The following is a 17,485-nucleotide window of genomic DNA, read 5'->3' on the forward strand; positions in this document are numbered from 1 at the left end:
CAACAGCGTGTTGCGGGCAGCACTGTACCCTGATGTAGTCAAAGTTAATCTACAGAGACGTTTCGAGTTCAAGATGAACATGAACGAATTGACATACGGTGAGTGCGACTGTCGGCAGTGCTGCTGCGCCGTCTTTTGAACGTTCCTACGACATATTGAGTCGGTGGGAAAGGCTTACGGAGGATGCTTTCGCCGGCGAATTCAGCCACCAAGCCACAGCGATGGAAGGCATCTGGCATACGACATTGACCCTGACAGCCACGGGTCAGCGCCCCATGTGCCGGGTTTATCTCGGAGGTTTCCATTGCGGGATAGCTCGCGGCTCTTTCCTTGCGCACGCTGCTTCAAGAGGAAAACGCATCCGAGTGTACACTGCTTTGGCAGTCCGTGCGGGCCATGTACGGTGTGAAGATGTCCCGCCAATGGACGAGAGGGGGTAATAAGAGCTTCGGTTTCGTGCCCTGCACCCCTGATCTTGTGAGATAGGGCAAAACGATCTGTGATCTTGCGTGAAACATTCTCAATCCGGAGCTGGAAAGGTCATTGGATGATGCTCACATCGTTGTCCGACTCGATCCTTTACAAGGAGTTAGCATCGAATCCCAACTAATGAAAGAGTCTACCTGAGCAAATCAATGAGATGAAATGCCTACGCGGATGGCGCCGAAACCCACTGTAAGTGCAACCGATTGGGTGACATCGCCGTTGTACTTCAACTCTGTGTACTGATTTGTGGATTTGAACTCTGTCGCCGGCCAATTAGATCCCGGGATCCTACATGAACGGAAGTAAACCTCATGATGCTTATACAAGGTTCGGAATCTGCCGCACCGGTCTTTCAAGCTCTTACGGGATCTCTGCTTGACAGCACCGTCATAACTGCGGTGAGGTACCGCTACTTTAGTCACCGACACTCAGGAGCTGAGCGAGAGATGATCGCTGACGTGCGACGACGAATGGGCTATGTGATGTAACACGTTGATACGAGCGTTCAGAGGCGTGATATGATGCTGTTGGCATAGTGCGTGCGGGGTCAATCACCGGAAGGGGGGTGGCGTATGCCTATATTATTGATGAAGACGGCGAACCAGTTCACCTCGTCCTTAGAACGGGCGCTTGAAATTCACCGGATACGCCCTTGACAGTTCTTGCGGAGATGCGGTGGAAAGCGCTCGCGATGTTACGACGTGCCTGCCGAGGGCCTGCCGGCATAGCGATTGAATCGCGTGTGTTGACCACGATCCGCTCCCGAGGTCCACCAAGCTCTGCTCGAGTTTTCTATCAGAACCGGGATTCAAGTAATCGTCGAGGGGGTTTGCCGGTGACGGTGATATAATGCTGCGTGCAATGCGGCAACCTTCTGTCATGAACTGTAACTTGCAATCTGATACACCGGAAGTCAGTCATAACGCCGATTGCGAGAACGAGCATAGATTACGGGCATACGCTGAACCCCACCCATTCCTACGCATGTACACCAAGCTCTCCGCGTGCTCGTTCCTGATTTCTGAAGGAATTTCGGTGATTCGGGAGGCGGAAGCAGTCGTCGCAAGTTTCACAGGGATCGCTGGGATACAGAGGTGCCTATAGCATGCCACTGTATGGAATTCGATGATTTGTCAGAGGGCATCCCAACGAGTTAAGCCGGACGTGTCAATGCGCGACCGTTTCAAGAGCAAAAAGACTCGTGCTTCAAGCATCGATGCTCAAGACTTAGCGCAAACGCTCGCATATCTGAGACTAAGTGAAGTTCGAGCGCGAATGGTGTAGTTCTTGTGCAAGAGATCATGAGGTGAGGTGACGGGTTTCGCCAGCGTGAAGAGGTTTTTCTCACGGCTTCGTGTTGGCTTCCGACACCGAAGTGCTCGTCAGGTTGCTTGCCTGAAGCTTGCTGTGGTCCAGAGTCATGCTCCGGCACTATCTAAACCTGAATATGCCTGCCTCCGCGGACGACTCGCATGTGTGAGACCACGTTTAACCGCGCCAGACTTCCAAGAATTCTCGCCCTTTGGTGCCCCTCCGAATCCGCCGAGTCTTTATCAAGTCCAAGCAAGCGCCAGTGATATTGTGCCTCAGCTCCTGCACAATGGATATTTTATCGATCGATCGAACAGTACGCGTACAACCCCTCCCTAGAAACCTCGGGTCTAGTAGTTTCTCCTCCAGTCGAATCTCGGCTGCGGGCTCATACACATATACCAGGAGGCCAGACGATGAGAGTCAATGGATGATACCAACTGAACATCCCATTATCCAACAGTCTTGTTGTCCAAGCGGGTCTGCCTCTGCCCTTGTTGTCATCGAGATGTCTCTATAGCCGTGGTGGTGGCTTGTGGGTGCCGAATGATGCTGTCGTATCCTGGCTGATCAAGGGCGAAGCCACGGTCTTTGCTCCCCTTTCGGCATGCAACGATTTGTTCGCCCGTTTGTTCTTTCTCCCTTAAGATTTGTTATTTGCGAGCCAGGACACCCTCGAATTTCTGCCTTTGTTCGACTAGTATTCCTCGATCCCGTTCCTGAGGGTTTCCCTTTGTGCAAGGAGAGCCTTATATCCCCGGGTCTTTGGCTCAGAATCTCTTGCGTTGTTGCTCAGCTGTATTTCTGCTTCGCGCACGTTCAGGGCCTTCTCAGTAAGTACCACTATCTATCCCGCATCGCGCAAGATATTGAAGTGCTCTCATCCAGAATTTGTAGCGTCGACGAACACGCCAGTGACGACGGCGTTTCCCCGGACCCAAGCTTGGCACCTCCTGGGACAACGCTAGATTCTCAAACATGGTTCATCCCGAGAGATTGCCACCGGACGTATGGCTCGAGGTTTTCGACCTCGTCAAAGAAGATTGGCCGTACGTCATGCTCCGGATAGGTGGCGTCTGCAAGTACTGGCGTTGGATCGTGCGCACCACCCCCGGGCTGTGGCGCGTGCTCGAGCTCAAAAGCCGCCACTCGAGCGACCTGGCGAGGCTTTGGAAGGACTGCTCCGGAAACCGGATCAGATGTCTGCGTATCCACGAAGAAGCATTCGCCAGCGCCTTAGGCTGGGCGCAAGAGCTGCGTACTCTTGACCCGACAGCTCTGAAGAAGCTGTCTCTACATTGCCCCTCCACCGAGCACCTGGTGTGGTCCTTGAACACATCTCTCGCTCCACTCAGCACCCGCGCGCTGCCCCAACTCGAAGGCGCTTGGTTCTATCTCACCAACCAAGCTTCGAAAAAGCCCGTGAACCTTTCCGCCTTCTGGAACTGCATCTTCGGTCACTTCTTCAGCACCCCCCAGGGTCCTCTGGTGAAAGAACTCGGTTTCTTGCACTTCTCCGAGCTCCACCCGCGATGGGTTCCGCTGCACATTCCGCCCGAGTTCACCTTCGCCCACCTGCGCAAGCTCGACCTCGCGCGCCTCTACCCGTCCCACATCGTCGCCTTCCTCGTCCGCTGCCCCAAGCTCGAAGCGCTGTCCATCGCCGATTGCCTCCAGGACGACCCGGACCCTCCCCGGCACGCGCTCACGCTCCCGACCGTGCGAGACCTGCAGATCGACGGCATCGACTGCGACCTGCTCGGCCCTTTGCTCTGCCCGAACCTGGTCCACCTCGAGATGCTCGAGGACTACTCGCCGCAGCCCCCGGCCCTCCTCCGGGCGCGGCTCGACTCCGTCCGCGAGCTCGAGCTCCCCTTCTGCACCTGGCCGGCGCAGACGCTGTACGACACGATCCTCCGCTGCCCGAACGTCGAGTTCCTCGACCTGTGCGCCTACCGCCGCGACGTGAACGACGTGCTCCGTCTGCTCTCTTTCCCGGTGGCCGATCCCGCGGTGCGCGACGGGTCGACGGTCCCGCTGAAGAAGCTGACGCGCCTCAGCCTCTGGATGACGCAGGACGTACCGATCGAGCCGGATGTGCTCGTGGACCTGGTCGACGCGAGGTTGCCTCTGGGGTTGCGGGGTCCGACCAGAGCGAGGGGAGAGGTCACTCCGCTCGAGTCGATCAATCTCGACGAATGCGCGGTGACGACGACCCGGCCCTTCGAGTGGTTAGAAGAGCATCTCCGCGAGTTCATCACGGATCGCGTAGAAGAACGCTCGCCGGAAGATGAGTATACCGAGTACAGCGGTTCCGAAGCATCGGACGTAGTGGAGTACTTAACCTGATGATAATATCAGTCAACGATCCCATATTCGGTTGATGAGCAGGGTAGTCGATCAGCCACGAGAACGTCGAAAGATTTCGATTCCGGCACGTCCAAAGCTAGAAAATACACGATCCAAACGTAAACCGATCCGAAATCTCAATGTTCGGTCTCCTCCCAGGCGCGGCCCACGGTCTTCGCGAGGTCGGCCTCGGTGACCTTCTTGCCGCTCGTGAAGTAGCCCGCGGCGATCTTCGCGTCGATCTCGACGCGCGAGTCGGGCGGGATGAGGTGTTCTGAGGACCCCCAACGCGCAACATGAGCCCCCCTTCCCGCTGACGAACCATGGACAAGAGTGAAAAGAAGAAGGTGCGTACCGGGGATGTCGTACCGCTTGACGATGGGGATGCCCGACTGCACGATCGCGTTGTACTTCATGTCGCTCATCGAGACCATGTTGTGGATCTTGGTGATCCCGAGCCAGTGCAGGACGTCGGGCATGAGCGCCTGGAAACGCATGTCCTTCACCCCGGCGATGAGCTCGGTCGACTTGAAGTACTTGTCCGCCGAGTCGCCGCCGCGCTTGCGGAGGTTGTACACGAGGTACCTGCGCTCGGCGTGAGCGTGAGTGCGGGAATGAGTGAGGAGAGAGAGAGGAGGGCCATGAACGCACTTGGTGACCTCGCCGAGGGCGCGGCCCTCCTTGCGGAAGTAGACGACGACGCCGACGCCTCCGCGCTGAGCGCAGCGCACGCACTCTTCGATGGCGTACACGAGATAGGGTTTGCAGGTACAGATGTCCGAGCCGAACACGTCTGAGCCGTTACCTGGGTCGCCGCCATCGGGTCAGATCCATCGCAGACGTCCAAACACGCAAAACGCGGAGAACCTACATTCGTCGTGGACGCGGAGGGTGAGTTCCTTCGACTCGTCGCGCAGATACGCGGGGTTGCCGACTATGACAGGCTACGTCAGATGGCTGATAGACCCCCCAAATAAGAGCGAAAGCTGGACTGACAGATGTAGGCGGTCAAGTTGCCGATGGGCGGGAGGAAGACCTTGATGTCCGGACGGGTGATAAGCTCGGGGTACATCCCTCCCGTGTCCTCAAACAACGCGCGGCGGAGCAAGCTCTCTGAACTATAAACGTCCCAACAAACACACTCCCATCAGCACACGTCGGTCTAGCAGCCTACGAAAAAAAAAAGAAGAAGGCGCATATACGCACATCCCGAACCGCTCCGCGACGCCGGGCAGATACCACACCGGGTCGACCGCCGCCTTGCTCACGCTGATCTCGACCCCGGGATCGGCCTGACTCTCGCTCCCGTCCTCGTTCCTGAGCGGCCGGCTCTTGATCACGATCTTCCCGTCGACCGCGATCTCGCCCTTCCTGACGCTCTCGTCGATCTCGCTCAGCTTGATATGCGCGCGGGTGACGGCGATGCTCGGGCGGACGTCGAGCCCGAGCTCCTCGAGCTCCCTCTTGAACACCTGCGGGACGAGGTGGCCCCAGGGGTCGAAGGACACGATCTTGGCGGGGTCGGCCCAGGCGGGGACGGGCGGGATCGCGACGGGCGGCTCGGTGTGGGCGTAGTCGGGCTTGTGCGAGGGCGAGAGCGTGCCGAGGGCGATGGCGAGCGCGCGGTAGATCGAGTAGGAGCCGGAGTGGGCGCCGAGCGCGTTGCGCTGTTTGATGGACGAGGGCAGGCGGGAGCAGATGACGGGCCCGCGGACGCTCGGGTCGGAGGCGCCCCATTGGAGCGGGAAGGGCCTGATCCCGTGTTGGTCGGGGTACGCTACGGGGTGGAACCGGGGTTTTTCGGTCGTCAGCACACGTTTTTCGTTTCGGTAGATGTGAGGAGGATCGGGAGAGGGGAAGGGGGGGGAGTACTGACTGGTGAGGATGACGCGCTGGGGGTAGAGCGCCTTTTCGCGCTCTTTGTCGCTGATCACCTTGTCCTTGTCGTGCTCGGGTGGCATGGTGCCGACCGTGGGCGCGGACGAGGAGAGGGGGACTAGCGAGCCGATGGGCGAGAGCGGCTGCGGCGCGGCGGACGGCGAGCCTGAGGCGCCGGGGATGGGTATGCCGTTGGCGACTGGCGCGAGCGGGGGAGAGCGGGTCGGGCTGGTGAGCGCATCGAGCTGCGGGGGAGAGATAACGAGCGTTAGTTATGATCCATGAACGAGCGAACGTGCGCCGCGATTGCGAGGAGTATGACGACGACGGCGGAGGCGCGCACTCGCAAGGGGGATGGGGGAGAGTATATGCGCGCACCTTGGCTTGCAAAGCTTGTTGCGAGACCTGGAGGGCCTGCAGCTGCCCGAGGATTTGCGTCAAGACGGCGTCCGACACCTGCGATGTGTCGCTCATGATCGCACCGATATCAAGTCAGTATCTGAGTGTCGCTAAGCTACTCCAAGCAGAGAGCAGGACGGAGCTGAGGAGAACGAGGACAAGAGCGGCGAGCTTGGACGGGTTCGAGATATGAGGTGTGCGGTGACGGACTGCGACACGTACGACGCCTCGCCTTTAGTTCATGCTATCGCCACGACCCCGCCATGCGCCTGCCGCCCGCTGTGCCGAGACGGACACATGGCTCGGGCGGATGGGCCGATAGCGGACAGGGGGCGCCAGGTGCGGGTATCGTCAAGCGGGCGGAGGAGATCATCGGTGCTCTCGGCGATCCTGCAGTAGGAGATGCCACGCCCAGTCACCGATCCACGAAGCGGTAGTATCTGCCCAATGCCTGCCAGGGCCCTGAAGAAGCAGCGTGCATACCGGCTCCCCTACGGACAACACTGTGAAACTTGCAAGCCTGTATAGGGAGCGTGTATGGGGAATGTATTCCATGTCGACACGCGCAACAGAGCTCATGCATATGCATCTGGCTCGACTCGCTCGAGTATGTGCATATATCCATCCAGGTATATCCTTGTTCATGCTCTCCAACGGTACTCAAGCCCGAGCTTCACGGAGCTTTCAGTTTCGCCATGTCCCCGGGCCCACTACGCAGCATACTCCACCTCCAACGCTTTCTCTACCCCGAACCGGTACTCGCGACTCCCATTCTGCGAAATCATGACGTCCTTCGGTGGCTCCTTCCTCGAAATAGCTTTCGTCCGTACGACATATATAACACGGGCAGACCTTCCAAGTTAGATCCACCAACGACAAAAGGCACGATGAACAGAGACGACGCACACCTCCCCGACGGTCAGCCCGATCAATCCGCCCCGCGTAGACGTTCAGCTTTTTGCTCACTCCTTACGCGTCCGCAAAACAGGCTGGACACGACAACACGACCCGCGCAAGGCGCACGACTTCTACGTCGACACGCTCGCCTCGCCCCCGCGCTCGATCTGGCACCACCCGTTCGACGACGACCGATTCCTCGACGCGCACCCGGACGTCCGCGCGCCGCGGTACGCGCCGCCTCCCGGATCTCCCGGCGCGAGCCCCGCCGCGCGCGACCACATAGGCGCGAACGACGAGCGGGCGGCCGACGTCCAAAACGCGAGAGCGCCGCAGGAGGTGGGCGGCGGGGGGCAAGGTGGAGGAGGCGGGATGATGGGAAAGCTGAAGGGGATCAAGGAGGCGCACGACGCGCGCAAGCAGGAGAAGAACGACGTGCGTTTTTTTTCTTTCTTTCTTTCTTCTTCGTTATCTCTCTGAACATGATACGAATTGCAGCAGCAGCTCCGGCAGTCTATGGAGGGGCAACAGCAACAGCCGCTGACGGGCGATGCAAGAGGCGCGCGAGGCGGAGGCGGACCGGGCGTGGTCATGTTTGCGCCGCCGGCGGGCGATCCGTTCATGACCGGAGGCGGTGGAGGCCTAGGTGGTCCACTCGGTGGTGGTGGGATGCTCGGTGGAGGAGGCATGGGAGGAGCAGGCGGTATGGGAGGAGGCGGTGGAGGCGGAGGCGAAGGCGGCAAACTGGCAGCCAAAGCGGCTGGGATGGCGATGAAGCACGCGATGAAAGCCGGTCAGGGCGGAGGTGGGATGATGGGCAGTGGCGCCGGTATGGGGCAGGGCGGCGGTATGATGGATGGGATGGGAGGGATGGGGCAGGGCGGAGGAGGCGGTATGATGGACGGGATGGGAGGTGGTGGTGGAATGGGAGGATTGGACGGGACGGGTGGTGGTGGGATGGGAGGGCTGGACGGGATGGGCGGGGGAGGCGGAGGGCTGCCGAGTGCGCTTGATGGCGCAGGAGGAGGAGGAGGAGGCGGTGGCGGGCTCTCGGATATGTTGTCAGATTTCTGACGCACTCGGCCCTCACAATACCATGACGGGACAAGACGAGCATTGTGAATTCTTGCGGGGATGTACGATATCTCGTTGTGCTACGAGTACAATGCGCATAATCTCAAGGTGAAATAACGTTAATCACGAGAAGAACCAGGGTGTATGACGAAGACTGGTGAGGACAGCACGGAAACGGACGTCGTCATCCTTCGTATGCCTTTCTTGAGATTGGAGTTGCCGACGTCCGTTGAAGGGAAAGTGGGGGATGAACAGATGGGTCGCGGTGTAACGGCGTATCGCGGTGACCCGCAGAGGAGACTAGATCTAGATGGTCGGCCCTTGCACGTATTCGGTGGCGTTTAGACGCAGCACAGGGAAATCGCCGTCATGTGTCGCATCCCCGCTGGATTGAAAGGGTACAACGACCCGATTGCCGTCCTGTTTGTGATGCCGCACTGTACCCGAATGAGTTGCGGCTTGAGCCTGCGACGGAGTGGTTCTCCCGTCGACTGAAGGTATGGTATATTACGAAGTCGAACGGCGGGGAAGAGATGCTTGTGGGGTAAATTCACGAAGCGTCATCTGAAGTTTCCACGATGTCGCAGAAGGAAGCCCCATAGAAATCCGGTAGACATGATCGTGCTCGGGTTTGTGGTGACTTGTTGACGGAATGGAGGTGTTAATTCTTGCGCCAGTTCAACTAGAGCCGGCCACCGGGTTCGGTATAGTTCACCTGCACGCGACGGGTATATTTTCGAGACGTTGGGGATCGGTCGTGGAGATACCCAGAGTTCACTAATAGACGCGAAATCGGCACCACCAGAGCGCTCACGGACTATTATAGATAAACACGTGGGCTTGCCCACTTGCGAGCCCGGTCGGAACTGCGGCCAGTGGTGCGCGAAGCGCGCCTTGCGCCACATCTTCATGTCGGACGATGGGCGAGGGAGCCCCAGCACGCCAGAGCCAAGCTGATCAAGAGCCGTCGAAGACGGGAGCGAGCGAGCAGCTGAAAAGCCTCCGTGAGCTCCTCGAGCGCAGCACGCAATCCCAGGCGGAGTGCCGCGCCCAAGTGGAGGCGCGCCGGGCGCGGTGTGACGAACAGGCCGCGAGCGAGGATGCGAGGGCACGCGAGCTGGCGGATATGCTGGTTCAGCTGAGGCGGAGCGTCCCCGGTACGCCATCAGGTGAGGGGAGGAGCGGCTTACCGGTCGTGCCCGTGTGGGGCGCCGGTGTACATGGAGAATGAGTATGCTGATCCTGTGATGGTTTCTCTGCTCTAGGTGCCTCCGACGCCCGCTTGTCGCTGGAGGAGTTGAGGGGTATGCTGCGGGCGCACAAGGGGGAACAGCTTGCGATGCTCGAGTCCTTCCTTCAAGGTCAATCCGTGTCCATTCGACCCAAGCATTCATTGACGCGATGTCGGTACAGAATTTCACGATGCGAACAGGATGCGGCACGCGGAGCTTCAGAATTTGATCAGAGATTTGAGGAGACCCAGGAATCCAGCACCGTCTAGACGTCGATAGCAGTACGGGTAGCGGCACGGCTGTACCGACATTTTTGTACGATGATCATGTAGTGAGGGCAGAGCAGAGACCTCGACGCGACGTCGGACGCTCTTCTACCTCGATCCTCGGTCTCAACAGCATATACCTGCTCGTTCCGGCATCGCATACTCCTGCACGATGGACCCAGCCGAGAGGATAGAGATCGCGTCCAAATTCCTGCTGCAGTCCCCTCCGGGAGAGATCAACGACGTCTTGAACGGTACGCGTCGATCGCGCCCTGCCCGCCCCCCGTCTTGTGGTAAACTAGACCGCGCCCCCCTTGGCGGTCTCTATGCACAGATATCCGCAACATCATCTCGGATGATGACTCACTCCAAGCCGGCGTGCAGCCCGCGCTGCAAGAGTACAACCTCGCCCAGTTCATCATCGCGGACGTCCCGGGATGCGATCACCAAGTGAGCTGCTTCACGCGTGCTGGGCGTCTTCGGTGTCCACGTTGTGCTTAACGGCTCTCGATCCTTTCCTGCAGTCCATAATCAGCGACGCTGCGCGGTTGGCAGGCGAAGACGAGCAGGAACGGTTCCTCGATCCGCGATCAAAGCAGACGTTCGTGTTTGACCACCTAACCCTCGTACGTCTGCTCCCGCACAACAAGGCGTAGTTCGGTCAGCTCATGCGTCGAGTAGGAAACCAGCGATCCTCAACCGTACGAACCGGAAGCCGAGTCAGAACCTTTGAGGTCCGTAGCAAAGATTCCCCGAACGCTATCTAGGCTCTGAACACGCACCGAAATACAGAGAGGCACTGGAGAAAGCGACCCTCGACTACCTCTCGAACCACTTCCACGACGGCACCGCGACCGTGTTTTCGACCCCAGGTTCCCCCCTCCGCTTCGTGATCCAGATCGTCGCGAATAAGTACAACCCGAACAACTTCTGGTACGGCCCCGTCGTTTGCATCATCCTCCCGTCTCGCTCTTTTTTTGACGAACACGGACGTCGTGTTTTCTCGGCCTTCTCATCAGGTCCGGACGATGGCGATCAGAATACGTCGTCGATCTCGCACAGCAGCACGCCGAAGGCCGCATACTCGTGAACGTCCACTACTACGAGCAAGGAAACGTACGTTCTCTGCCCTCTTTAACCATAAAAAAACCCCCCGGGAAACCGTTCCCCCCATCGCTGAGCCGAAAACGGATCGCCGCTATCTCAGGTCCAGCTCGAGACGAAACACGCCGTGCACCTCCCGCTCCCGCCCTCCGTCTCCGCCGACTCGCCTCAGTCGGCGACGAAGGTGGTCGCCCTTATCGAAGAGGAAGAGAACAAGTACCAGCGCTCGCTGAGTGAGACTTACGCCGACATGGGTTCCAAGACGTTCAAGGACCTCCGCCGCGCGCTTCCGCTTACAAGGCAGAAGCTCGACTGGGACAGGGTGCGTCTCTTCCTCCTTTCCGGCTGCTGCGGTTACTCGTCCTCCTCGGGCAACGCTGCGAAAGCCCGGTTCGTTCTTATCTAGCTGACTCGTGCTCTTTGTTTCTTTTCGCTTGGCGTGTAGGTGCTGGGATACAAGCTGGGCGCAGAGCTGTCCGCGGGGAAAGGCGTCTTGGGCAGTTCGTGATCAGATGTCGACGATACTTCGAAACTGGGACTGGCTCTGTCAGCCGCGCGATGTGTGCGCACGAAGTTCGAAGATAGGGGAGAGCGGTGCAACAAAGCTGTATTTCTAGCCAAACGTTCTAAACCCGCCGCAAAACTGTCGGTTTTCCGCACCTAGCCCGGCCGTTCTTTGCGGCCTTCGGGATTGGGGGGGAGACATGTACGGAGATACGACAAGCAAGACAGAGCAAGACGTCACAATATGATTCGTGAGTCTCCCCGACGAATGATGAACAAGGGCCAAGCTCGTCGGGGGGACGGGTGAACGAGAGAGCTGACCGGCTCGTCTGCTGCTCGCTACTGCGAAACTTCGAGAGCCCAGACCTACCCGCCTATCCTCCCAAGCCAGCCTGTGCAAGCCCAAGTCCGGTGCGGCCTGAGAGCCTCAGTCGTTCGTTCGTTGGTTCTGCTCGAGACCGTGTCGTTTGCATTCCAGGGGAGGGGGGTCTGAATCGGTATCGTCATCGGGCTCGACCTTCCATCGTGTCTACAATACGCGACCGAGGTACTACCGCGCGTTCGACTCCGGTCCCGGGCTTCAAGTAGGGGTAAGAGGGGGGGGGGAGGGGTATGGCGTCAGTCTGTGTGAGCCTCAGGTTGGTCGACACCAAAGATACATTCCAGGGTGGATCCTGTTTTCGTTCCCAACATCATTCGGGGCGTTGGAGGCTGGATCTACGGGTGGATCACCCCCTCTTCTTTCATTCTTGCTCTCGAAGGCCTGGACCCGCGGTCCATGCGAAGCTCTGAGATCTCGTCTGAGCCTGCTAAACAATCAGGTAACACAGCTGTGATAACGAGTGATGAGATCGACGTGTTCCTTATTATATAGCACTTGTGTCAACCTAGGCCTGCATTTCAGCGTCCATCGCGAACCGAGGATCGAAGGGCCTGTTTGATATGAAACATACTGACTAACCGACGCGACGACATGTGAACAAACCATCATATTGCGATTGGGCGTCGACAGAGCTAGAGCTGAGCTTGACGTCCTTCTACACAATATAATAAAGCATCACGATGCGATGCCATTGCCATGTTTTTCTTCTACATTCATCCGAGGGCGACGGTCGACGGCGTAAAGGACCGTTGCACGTCGCTGCCGTCTTCGCCGTAGATTCTAGCGCCGTCGTGAACTCGCGAATGCGATGTTGCGAGCGACGCGGCGGTGCGGATGCTCCGGTCGAAAAGCACGCAGGCATTCTCGTTATGCATGTGATCCCAACCGGGTACAGTGGTCAGAACCCATGGGTGGGGACCGATGACCATCGCGCAAAGCCCCGGAGGGCGCTGCAGCAACCCCGGAACCGGAATGCCTTTTCCTCTGACCCCTTCCGCGCTCCCGGGGCGGGGTGCCGGACCGAACTGCCAGCCCGTGCCCCCGCGCTGGCGAAAATACCTCTACCTCTACCTCGCCGGCTTATGCCTGTATCAACTGCTTTTTTCATGACCTCGCGCGTGTTGAATCATGAGGTCGGGTGTCGGCGCATCGAGCGCGGCGAAACCTCTGCCCAGATTGGCCAGGAATGTACTCTACTGCGGTGCATGCATGCCCGTGTGCTATGCTCGCTTCATATATTCAGCGTTCTGCTCCCGATATCTCGACTCGGAGTAAGCAGGTCGACTGCGGAACTTGGCTCTGGCAATTGACTCGGCCGCGGATTGCAAGAATAGCTGTTGCGTCGTCTGGCGAGCTCGAGTCTCCTGACTCAAGGTTATCCGTCCCGTCTGCTGTGTAGCGGATGGTCTTGTGCCTCGGATACTAGGGTCGCCATATGATTTAAAGTCAGATATCCCTCGATCCTCCGCCCCAAAAACTCACGCTTACTTACCGGACTTCGCTGCTCCGAGCCCGGACGAACGAGTTGATATCTCTGTGGGGAACGACCCAACAAGCTTCAAAGGTGACGACAGAGGACTATATGACGTCGGCGTAGCAAAAAGCCCCTGTTGATAACGCCTCTTGCGCCGACATAGCGTTATGCAGATGCTTCCGGCTCACACATCTCGCCATCGAGTTCGGCTCTGCAGAAAATTCAAATGCACCTGCAGCCGTGGATGCAGTCATTCCATTGCTTGTCAACGAACACGTCAAGCGGGCGGTCAAATGCTACTAATATTGTGGAATGGCGCGGCGCCGTCAAACATACATATGACTGTTGACGCTAACGCTGGCACAAATTCGATAGAGCGCCCGGGTTTGCGTGCATGTCATAACAGTGCCGAAAGCAAACCCGAAACCAGGTCAACAAGCGGCCTCGACGTTCTCTTCTCGGTCCTCGGTCAGGGCGTGAGGGCCTGAGTGGAACCCCGTAGCCAACTCCAGCAGGAGTCGGGCACGCTCTGTTGCGTGGCGGGATCCGCGCCGTTACGTTGTGTTGTATCCCGCCAGGCAAAGTACGAAGCCCTCCACCGGGTAACACCCCCAACGTCGCGCCTCTCAAGTCCGAGCCAAAAAAAACAGGCAAGTAGACAGCCCGGCGGTCGCAAAATGGTCACACTCGAATTGAGCCGCAGCTGTCTCCCCAGCCCGCTCTCCACATCGCACCCTCCGTCGTCGTCCGAGGAGACCTTAAGCCGTTCATCCCTCTATTCTGATGATCCGACCATGCTTACAGATAACCGTGAACATTCACCCTCGGCCTGGCCGAGCCGTGGCGCGTTACCAAATTCGGAGTGGCACGCTCGAAAACCCGACGTGCCACCGTCGTTTGCTCGCAAGGGATCATAATATCTAATCGACCTGCGCCCCTGATAAATATCGATGCAAGGACTCGTCTTCACGCTCGATCACACACTGCACACGAGCGGGCCTGCAGGCCGCCCGCCCCGTCCTCTTCTTCCCCTGATCGGTACCGTGGATCAGATTGCTGTAACAGCCCAGCTCTGGCCAGGGGGGCGCCGAACGAGAGAGCCTTCGAAGACTAACTTTCGCGCACCAAACACACGAAGCATCATTAAATCGTTTTCGCTTTCATTATTGGAACGATGTCCTAAGAACAAGATAAAAAGGGGCGCTAGCTAATACTACACACTGTACAACTGAGTTCACTGCAACAACTTCACCAATCCCACCGTTTCCCCCCCAAAAAAGCGACCCAAGATTCCACAAAAAAAACCGAGACGAAGGTGAGATTAAAAGTCCGTGTCCGCGTAAGATACCAGAAGAAAGAAAAGAAACAAAAACCGACGCATGTACAAAGAGACTAATAACACAGTTGATAAGAGCGAGGGTAAAAAAAAGAGGCTTGGGATGGTTGACGTGCGAGAGCGATTAATAGCGAATTCGAAAGCGGCGATCGAGGGGGATAGAGGGACGGGGGTTTCGTGGTTGCGCGTCCGATGTCTGTGGTGTTGTGTTTAGGGAGATCGTAACGTTCGTAAAAAAAGTTGGTTCGGTTCGGGATGCTTTTGCATGCGTGGAGAACAGAGAGTCCGAAATAAAGATTATTGCACATGTTTTGACGGTTGCTTGCGGATGGAGGGCGTGTAGGAAGGGGGCTTGGTGCGATGCGAGGGTAGGAGTGCGAGAGACGACAGGGCCGAAGGGACGCAGGCAGACGGCAGTGACGGGGGGACGCGGATATATGCGCGATATAGATAGTCGAATAAAGACGTGCTGGGTAGGTAAGCCATGCGTTGCTCCGGAGTGTCGTATGCCGAAGTCCAATAAACGAATAGCGATGTGTAGGGGGCGCGATAGTCTCGTAGAATGTCGCCAGGTATCTTCATGCAGCGGGTAATAATCGAGCGCGGGAGGGGGTTCGATTCGCATCTTTACAAGCTCTTCGCCGCCGCCGCAGCGGCCTCCTGCCTCTCGCGCTCCTCCTGCTCGCGCCTCAGCCGTTCCGCTTTCTCGCGCTTATAGCGCTCGCGGCCCTCGCTCTTCCCGTTCGGCCCGAGCCAGAGCCGCTTGAGCTCCTTCGGGACCTCGTACTCGACGTCCACCTCGACCTCGACGCCGTCCACGATCCGCTTCTCCTTCCGCACCCGCTTCTCCATCGGGCGCGGAAGGTCAAAGAGGTACAGGGGCTCCGTCTGCGTGCGCGCGGGGGCTGCGAGTCAAATGAGCAAAAGGGCACGACAAAGCAACAGAAGGGGGGGATGCTTACCGGTCGGCAGGGAGCGCACGCAAGCATCGTCTTCGGCCTCTTCGGCGATCGCCTCCTCGCTCATCGCGCTCGCCCTCCTGAGCATCGCGCGCGCCCTCGGGCTCGTCGCGACGATACTCGAGCCGCTGCTCGACCGGCGCATCTTGATATCCGGCACGAGCAACTTGCCCTCCGCCGACGGCGGCAACAGGCCGTCCCTCCTGCGGGTGCTGGTGCTGGCGGTAGTCGTCGACGCCACCGACGGACACCGGCTCGCGGCGGGCACGCTCTGGCTCACGCCCGGGAACAGCTGCTGCCGGCTCTTGGAGCGCGCGGCGTTCGAGAGCGGGTAGCTGCGGAGGAGCTCCTCCATGCGCGCCGAGGGCGCGTCCGATCCGGCCGACGCGACGGCGACGACGACGGGGGCGGTGGTGGAGAGCGTCGAGTAGACGCCGCTGGTGGAGCGGTGCGGCGTCGCGACGCACGAGCCGTACGCGGCGCCCATGCGCTCCTTGTTGATCCGCGGGTCGGCGGTCACGTCTTCCGGGCGCGGCTTCGACATCGAGTACACCGCCGCGCGCCAGGCGTCGGTCCCGTCCGTCCAGCCGGGGATCGGCCGCCGGTCGCGCGCCTGCTTGGAGGCGGTCATGCGCTCCGCGGGGCTCATGTATCCCCGCTTGGGTGGGGACGGGGGAGCGAGCGCGGCTTTGATACGCCGGGCGGCCATCATGATGCCGGACTGGTAGTCGTTGTTGCGGACGGGTTCGGGGGAGGAGGAGGAGGAAGCGGGCCGGGCCGAGATGGGGTTCACCTCGTGCTCGATGAGGGATTCGGGCGGGGGAGGCGGCAGGGCGGGGAAGCCGTAGTGCCTCGCGAGCTCGGCGATCGTCGGATCCATCTCGTCGTACGAGTGCGCGGCCGAGATCGACTTGATCTTGCGGGAGGAGACGGGGATGGGCGCGAGGCGCGGGGAGGCGGCGGTAGAGGACGAGGAGGCGGAGGACGGGGCCGAGGGCGGCGACGAGGCCGCGTGCGAGTCGGGGGCGGGTTTGCGCGCGGGCACGTCCAGCGCGGCGGTAGCGGGTTGGGTCGGCTGCGTCTCGTCGGGCCGGTAATTGTGCGGGAGCGCGAGCGCAGAAAGGTGTTGGGTGAGGTCCGCGAGGCGGCACTCATCCGAGCAGTAGAGCGGCACGGGCGACTGGTCGATCACCGTGCGTTGTTTGACGGGAGCCGCGGGGGCGTCCGACTTGATTGCACCGTTGGCCTTGACGCGGCCGGTGCCGTGTACGAGGCCGCCGCCGACGCGTGGGCGCGCGTTCGTGGTTTTGGGGCGAGCGGCGGGGGCAGCGGTCTTCGATGCTGGGCGGGGCCGAGGGCGTTTAGATCTTGTGCGGAGACTCGATGCGAAGGTGACTTACGAGACGAAGGGGGGGCTGCAGGTGCCTGTGCCGGTGCAGCAGGGATGGTGATTGTGTATCGCTTGGGCAATATCTGTCTCGAGCAGACGGGACACCACGAAGTGTCGAGGTCCTCCATGGCGGGGGCAACGGTGGCTGCCTGCATGGTGGGCGGGGAGGACGGGCGGGAGTGCGAGCACAGGTGGGGCAGGGACGCACGGGGCGGGGGGATGTGGCGTTGCGGGTTCGGGGGAAGGTCGCAGTCCGAGGCGGGGCTGTTATAAGCGGGCGCGATGGGGGACAGGGACACATGAAGGGGCGAGGGAGTGGGTGGTTCGGGTCCCACGCGCGGTGGGCTGCGTGGCTCGTTGGCTCGGCTCGCATTACGTCGCACGGGGAAATTCCCTTCAACCCCCGCCGGTCCGGGCGGTCTAGATCTGGGCCTCCGCTTGCCC

The 17,485-nt window shown here is 59.5% G+C and overlaps 5 protein-coding genes across 5 annotated transcripts; 3 read left to right on the forward strand and 2 right to left on the reverse strand.

Moving 5' to 3' along the window:
* Positions 1 to 2,775: 2,775 nt before the first annotated feature.
* PUNSTDRAFT_130779 (uncharacterized protein) lies at positions 2,776 to 4,146 on the forward strand (the record flags this gene model as incomplete). The annotated part of the gene is made up of 1 exon (XM_007380027.1): positions 2,776 to 4,146. One exon carries the CDS (start codon positions 2,776 to 2,778, stop codon positions 4,144 to 4,146), a length of 1,371 nt encoding a protein of 456 aa, XP_007380089.1.
* Positions 4,147 to 4,283: 137 nt separating this feature from the next.
* PUNSTDRAFT_60740 (uncharacterized protein) lies at positions 4,284 to 6,498 on the reverse strand (the record flags this gene model as incomplete). Its single annotated transcript, XM_007380028.1, has 9 exons — positions 4,284 to 4,420; positions 4,502 to 4,731; positions 4,798 to 4,951; positions 5,018 to 5,080; positions 5,143 to 5,264; positions 5,353 to 5,923; positions 6,023 to 6,086; positions 6,144 to 6,269; positions 6,403 to 6,498. 9 exons carry the CDS (start codon positions 6,496 to 6,498, stop codon positions 4,284 to 4,286), a joined length of 1,563 nt encoding a protein of 520 aa, XP_007380090.1.
* Positions 6,499 to 7,310: 812 nt separating this feature from the next.
* PUNSTDRAFT_130781 (uncharacterized protein) lies at positions 7,311 to 8,394 on the forward strand (the record flags this gene model as incomplete). Its single annotated transcript, XM_007380029.1, has 3 exons — positions 7,311 to 7,341; positions 7,412 to 7,755; positions 7,819 to 8,394. 3 exons carry the CDS (start codon positions 7,311 to 7,313, stop codon positions 8,392 to 8,394), a joined length of 951 nt encoding a protein of 316 aa, XP_007380091.1.
* A 1,670-nt stretch (positions 8,395 to 10,064) lies between these two features.
* On the forward strand, positions 10,065 to 11,728 carry PUNSTDRAFT_97289 (F-actin capping protein alpha subunit; the record flags this gene model as incomplete). The annotated part of the gene is made up of 8 exons (XM_007380030.1): positions 10,065 to 10,152; positions 10,227 to 10,342; positions 10,417 to 10,518; positions 10,574 to 10,626; positions 10,685 to 10,825; positions 10,912 to 11,008; positions 11,100 to 11,318; positions 11,442 to 11,728. The coding sequence occupies 8 exons, from the start codon at positions 10,065 to 10,067 to the stop codon at positions 11,502 to 11,504; spliced, it is 879 nt and encodes a 292-aa protein (XP_007380092.1). The 3' UTR covers positions 11,505 to 11,728.
* A 3,035-nt stretch (positions 11,729 to 14,763) lies between these two features.
* On the reverse strand, positions 14,764 to 17,256 carry PUNSTDRAFT_141205 (uncharacterized protein). The gene is made up of 3 exons (XM_007380031.1): positions 17,052 to 17,256; positions 15,655 to 16,992; positions 14,764 to 15,597 (listed from the first exon to the last, which is right to left on the reverse strand). The coding sequence occupies exons 1-3, from the start codon at positions 17,194 to 17,196 to the stop codon at positions 15,320 to 15,322; spliced, it is 1,761 nt and encodes a 586-aa protein (XP_007380093.1). The 5' UTR covers positions 17,197 to 17,256; the 3' UTR covers positions 14,764 to 15,319.
* Positions 17,257 to 17,485: the final 229 nt, after the last annotated feature.

This window comes from Punctularia strigosozonata, assembly GCF_000264995.1.
Source record: "Punctularia strigosozonata HHB-11173 SS5 unplaced genomic scaffold PUNSTscaffold_2, whole genome shotgun sequence".
Classification (NCBI taxonomy): domain Eukaryota; kingdom Fungi; phylum Basidiomycota; class Agaricomycetes; order Corticiales; family Punctulariaceae; genus Punctularia; species Punctularia strigosozonata.

Excerpts from the sequence above, each read along its gene's own strand:
- PUNSTDRAFT_141205 (XM_007380031.1), bottom strand. The coding sequence starts at position 17,196 with ATGCAGGCAGCCACCGTTGCCCCCGCCATGGAGGACCTCGACACTTCG. Across the intron at positions 16,993-17,051 it reads TGCAGCCCCCCCTTCGTCTC|CATCGAAGACCGCTGCCCCC; the intron begins GTAAGTCACCTT and ends GGCCCCGCCCAG. Across the intron at positions 15,598-15,654 it reads CGTGCGCTCCCTGCCGACCG|CCCCCGCGCGCACGCAGACG; the intron begins GTAAGCATCCCC and ends TTTGACTCGCAG.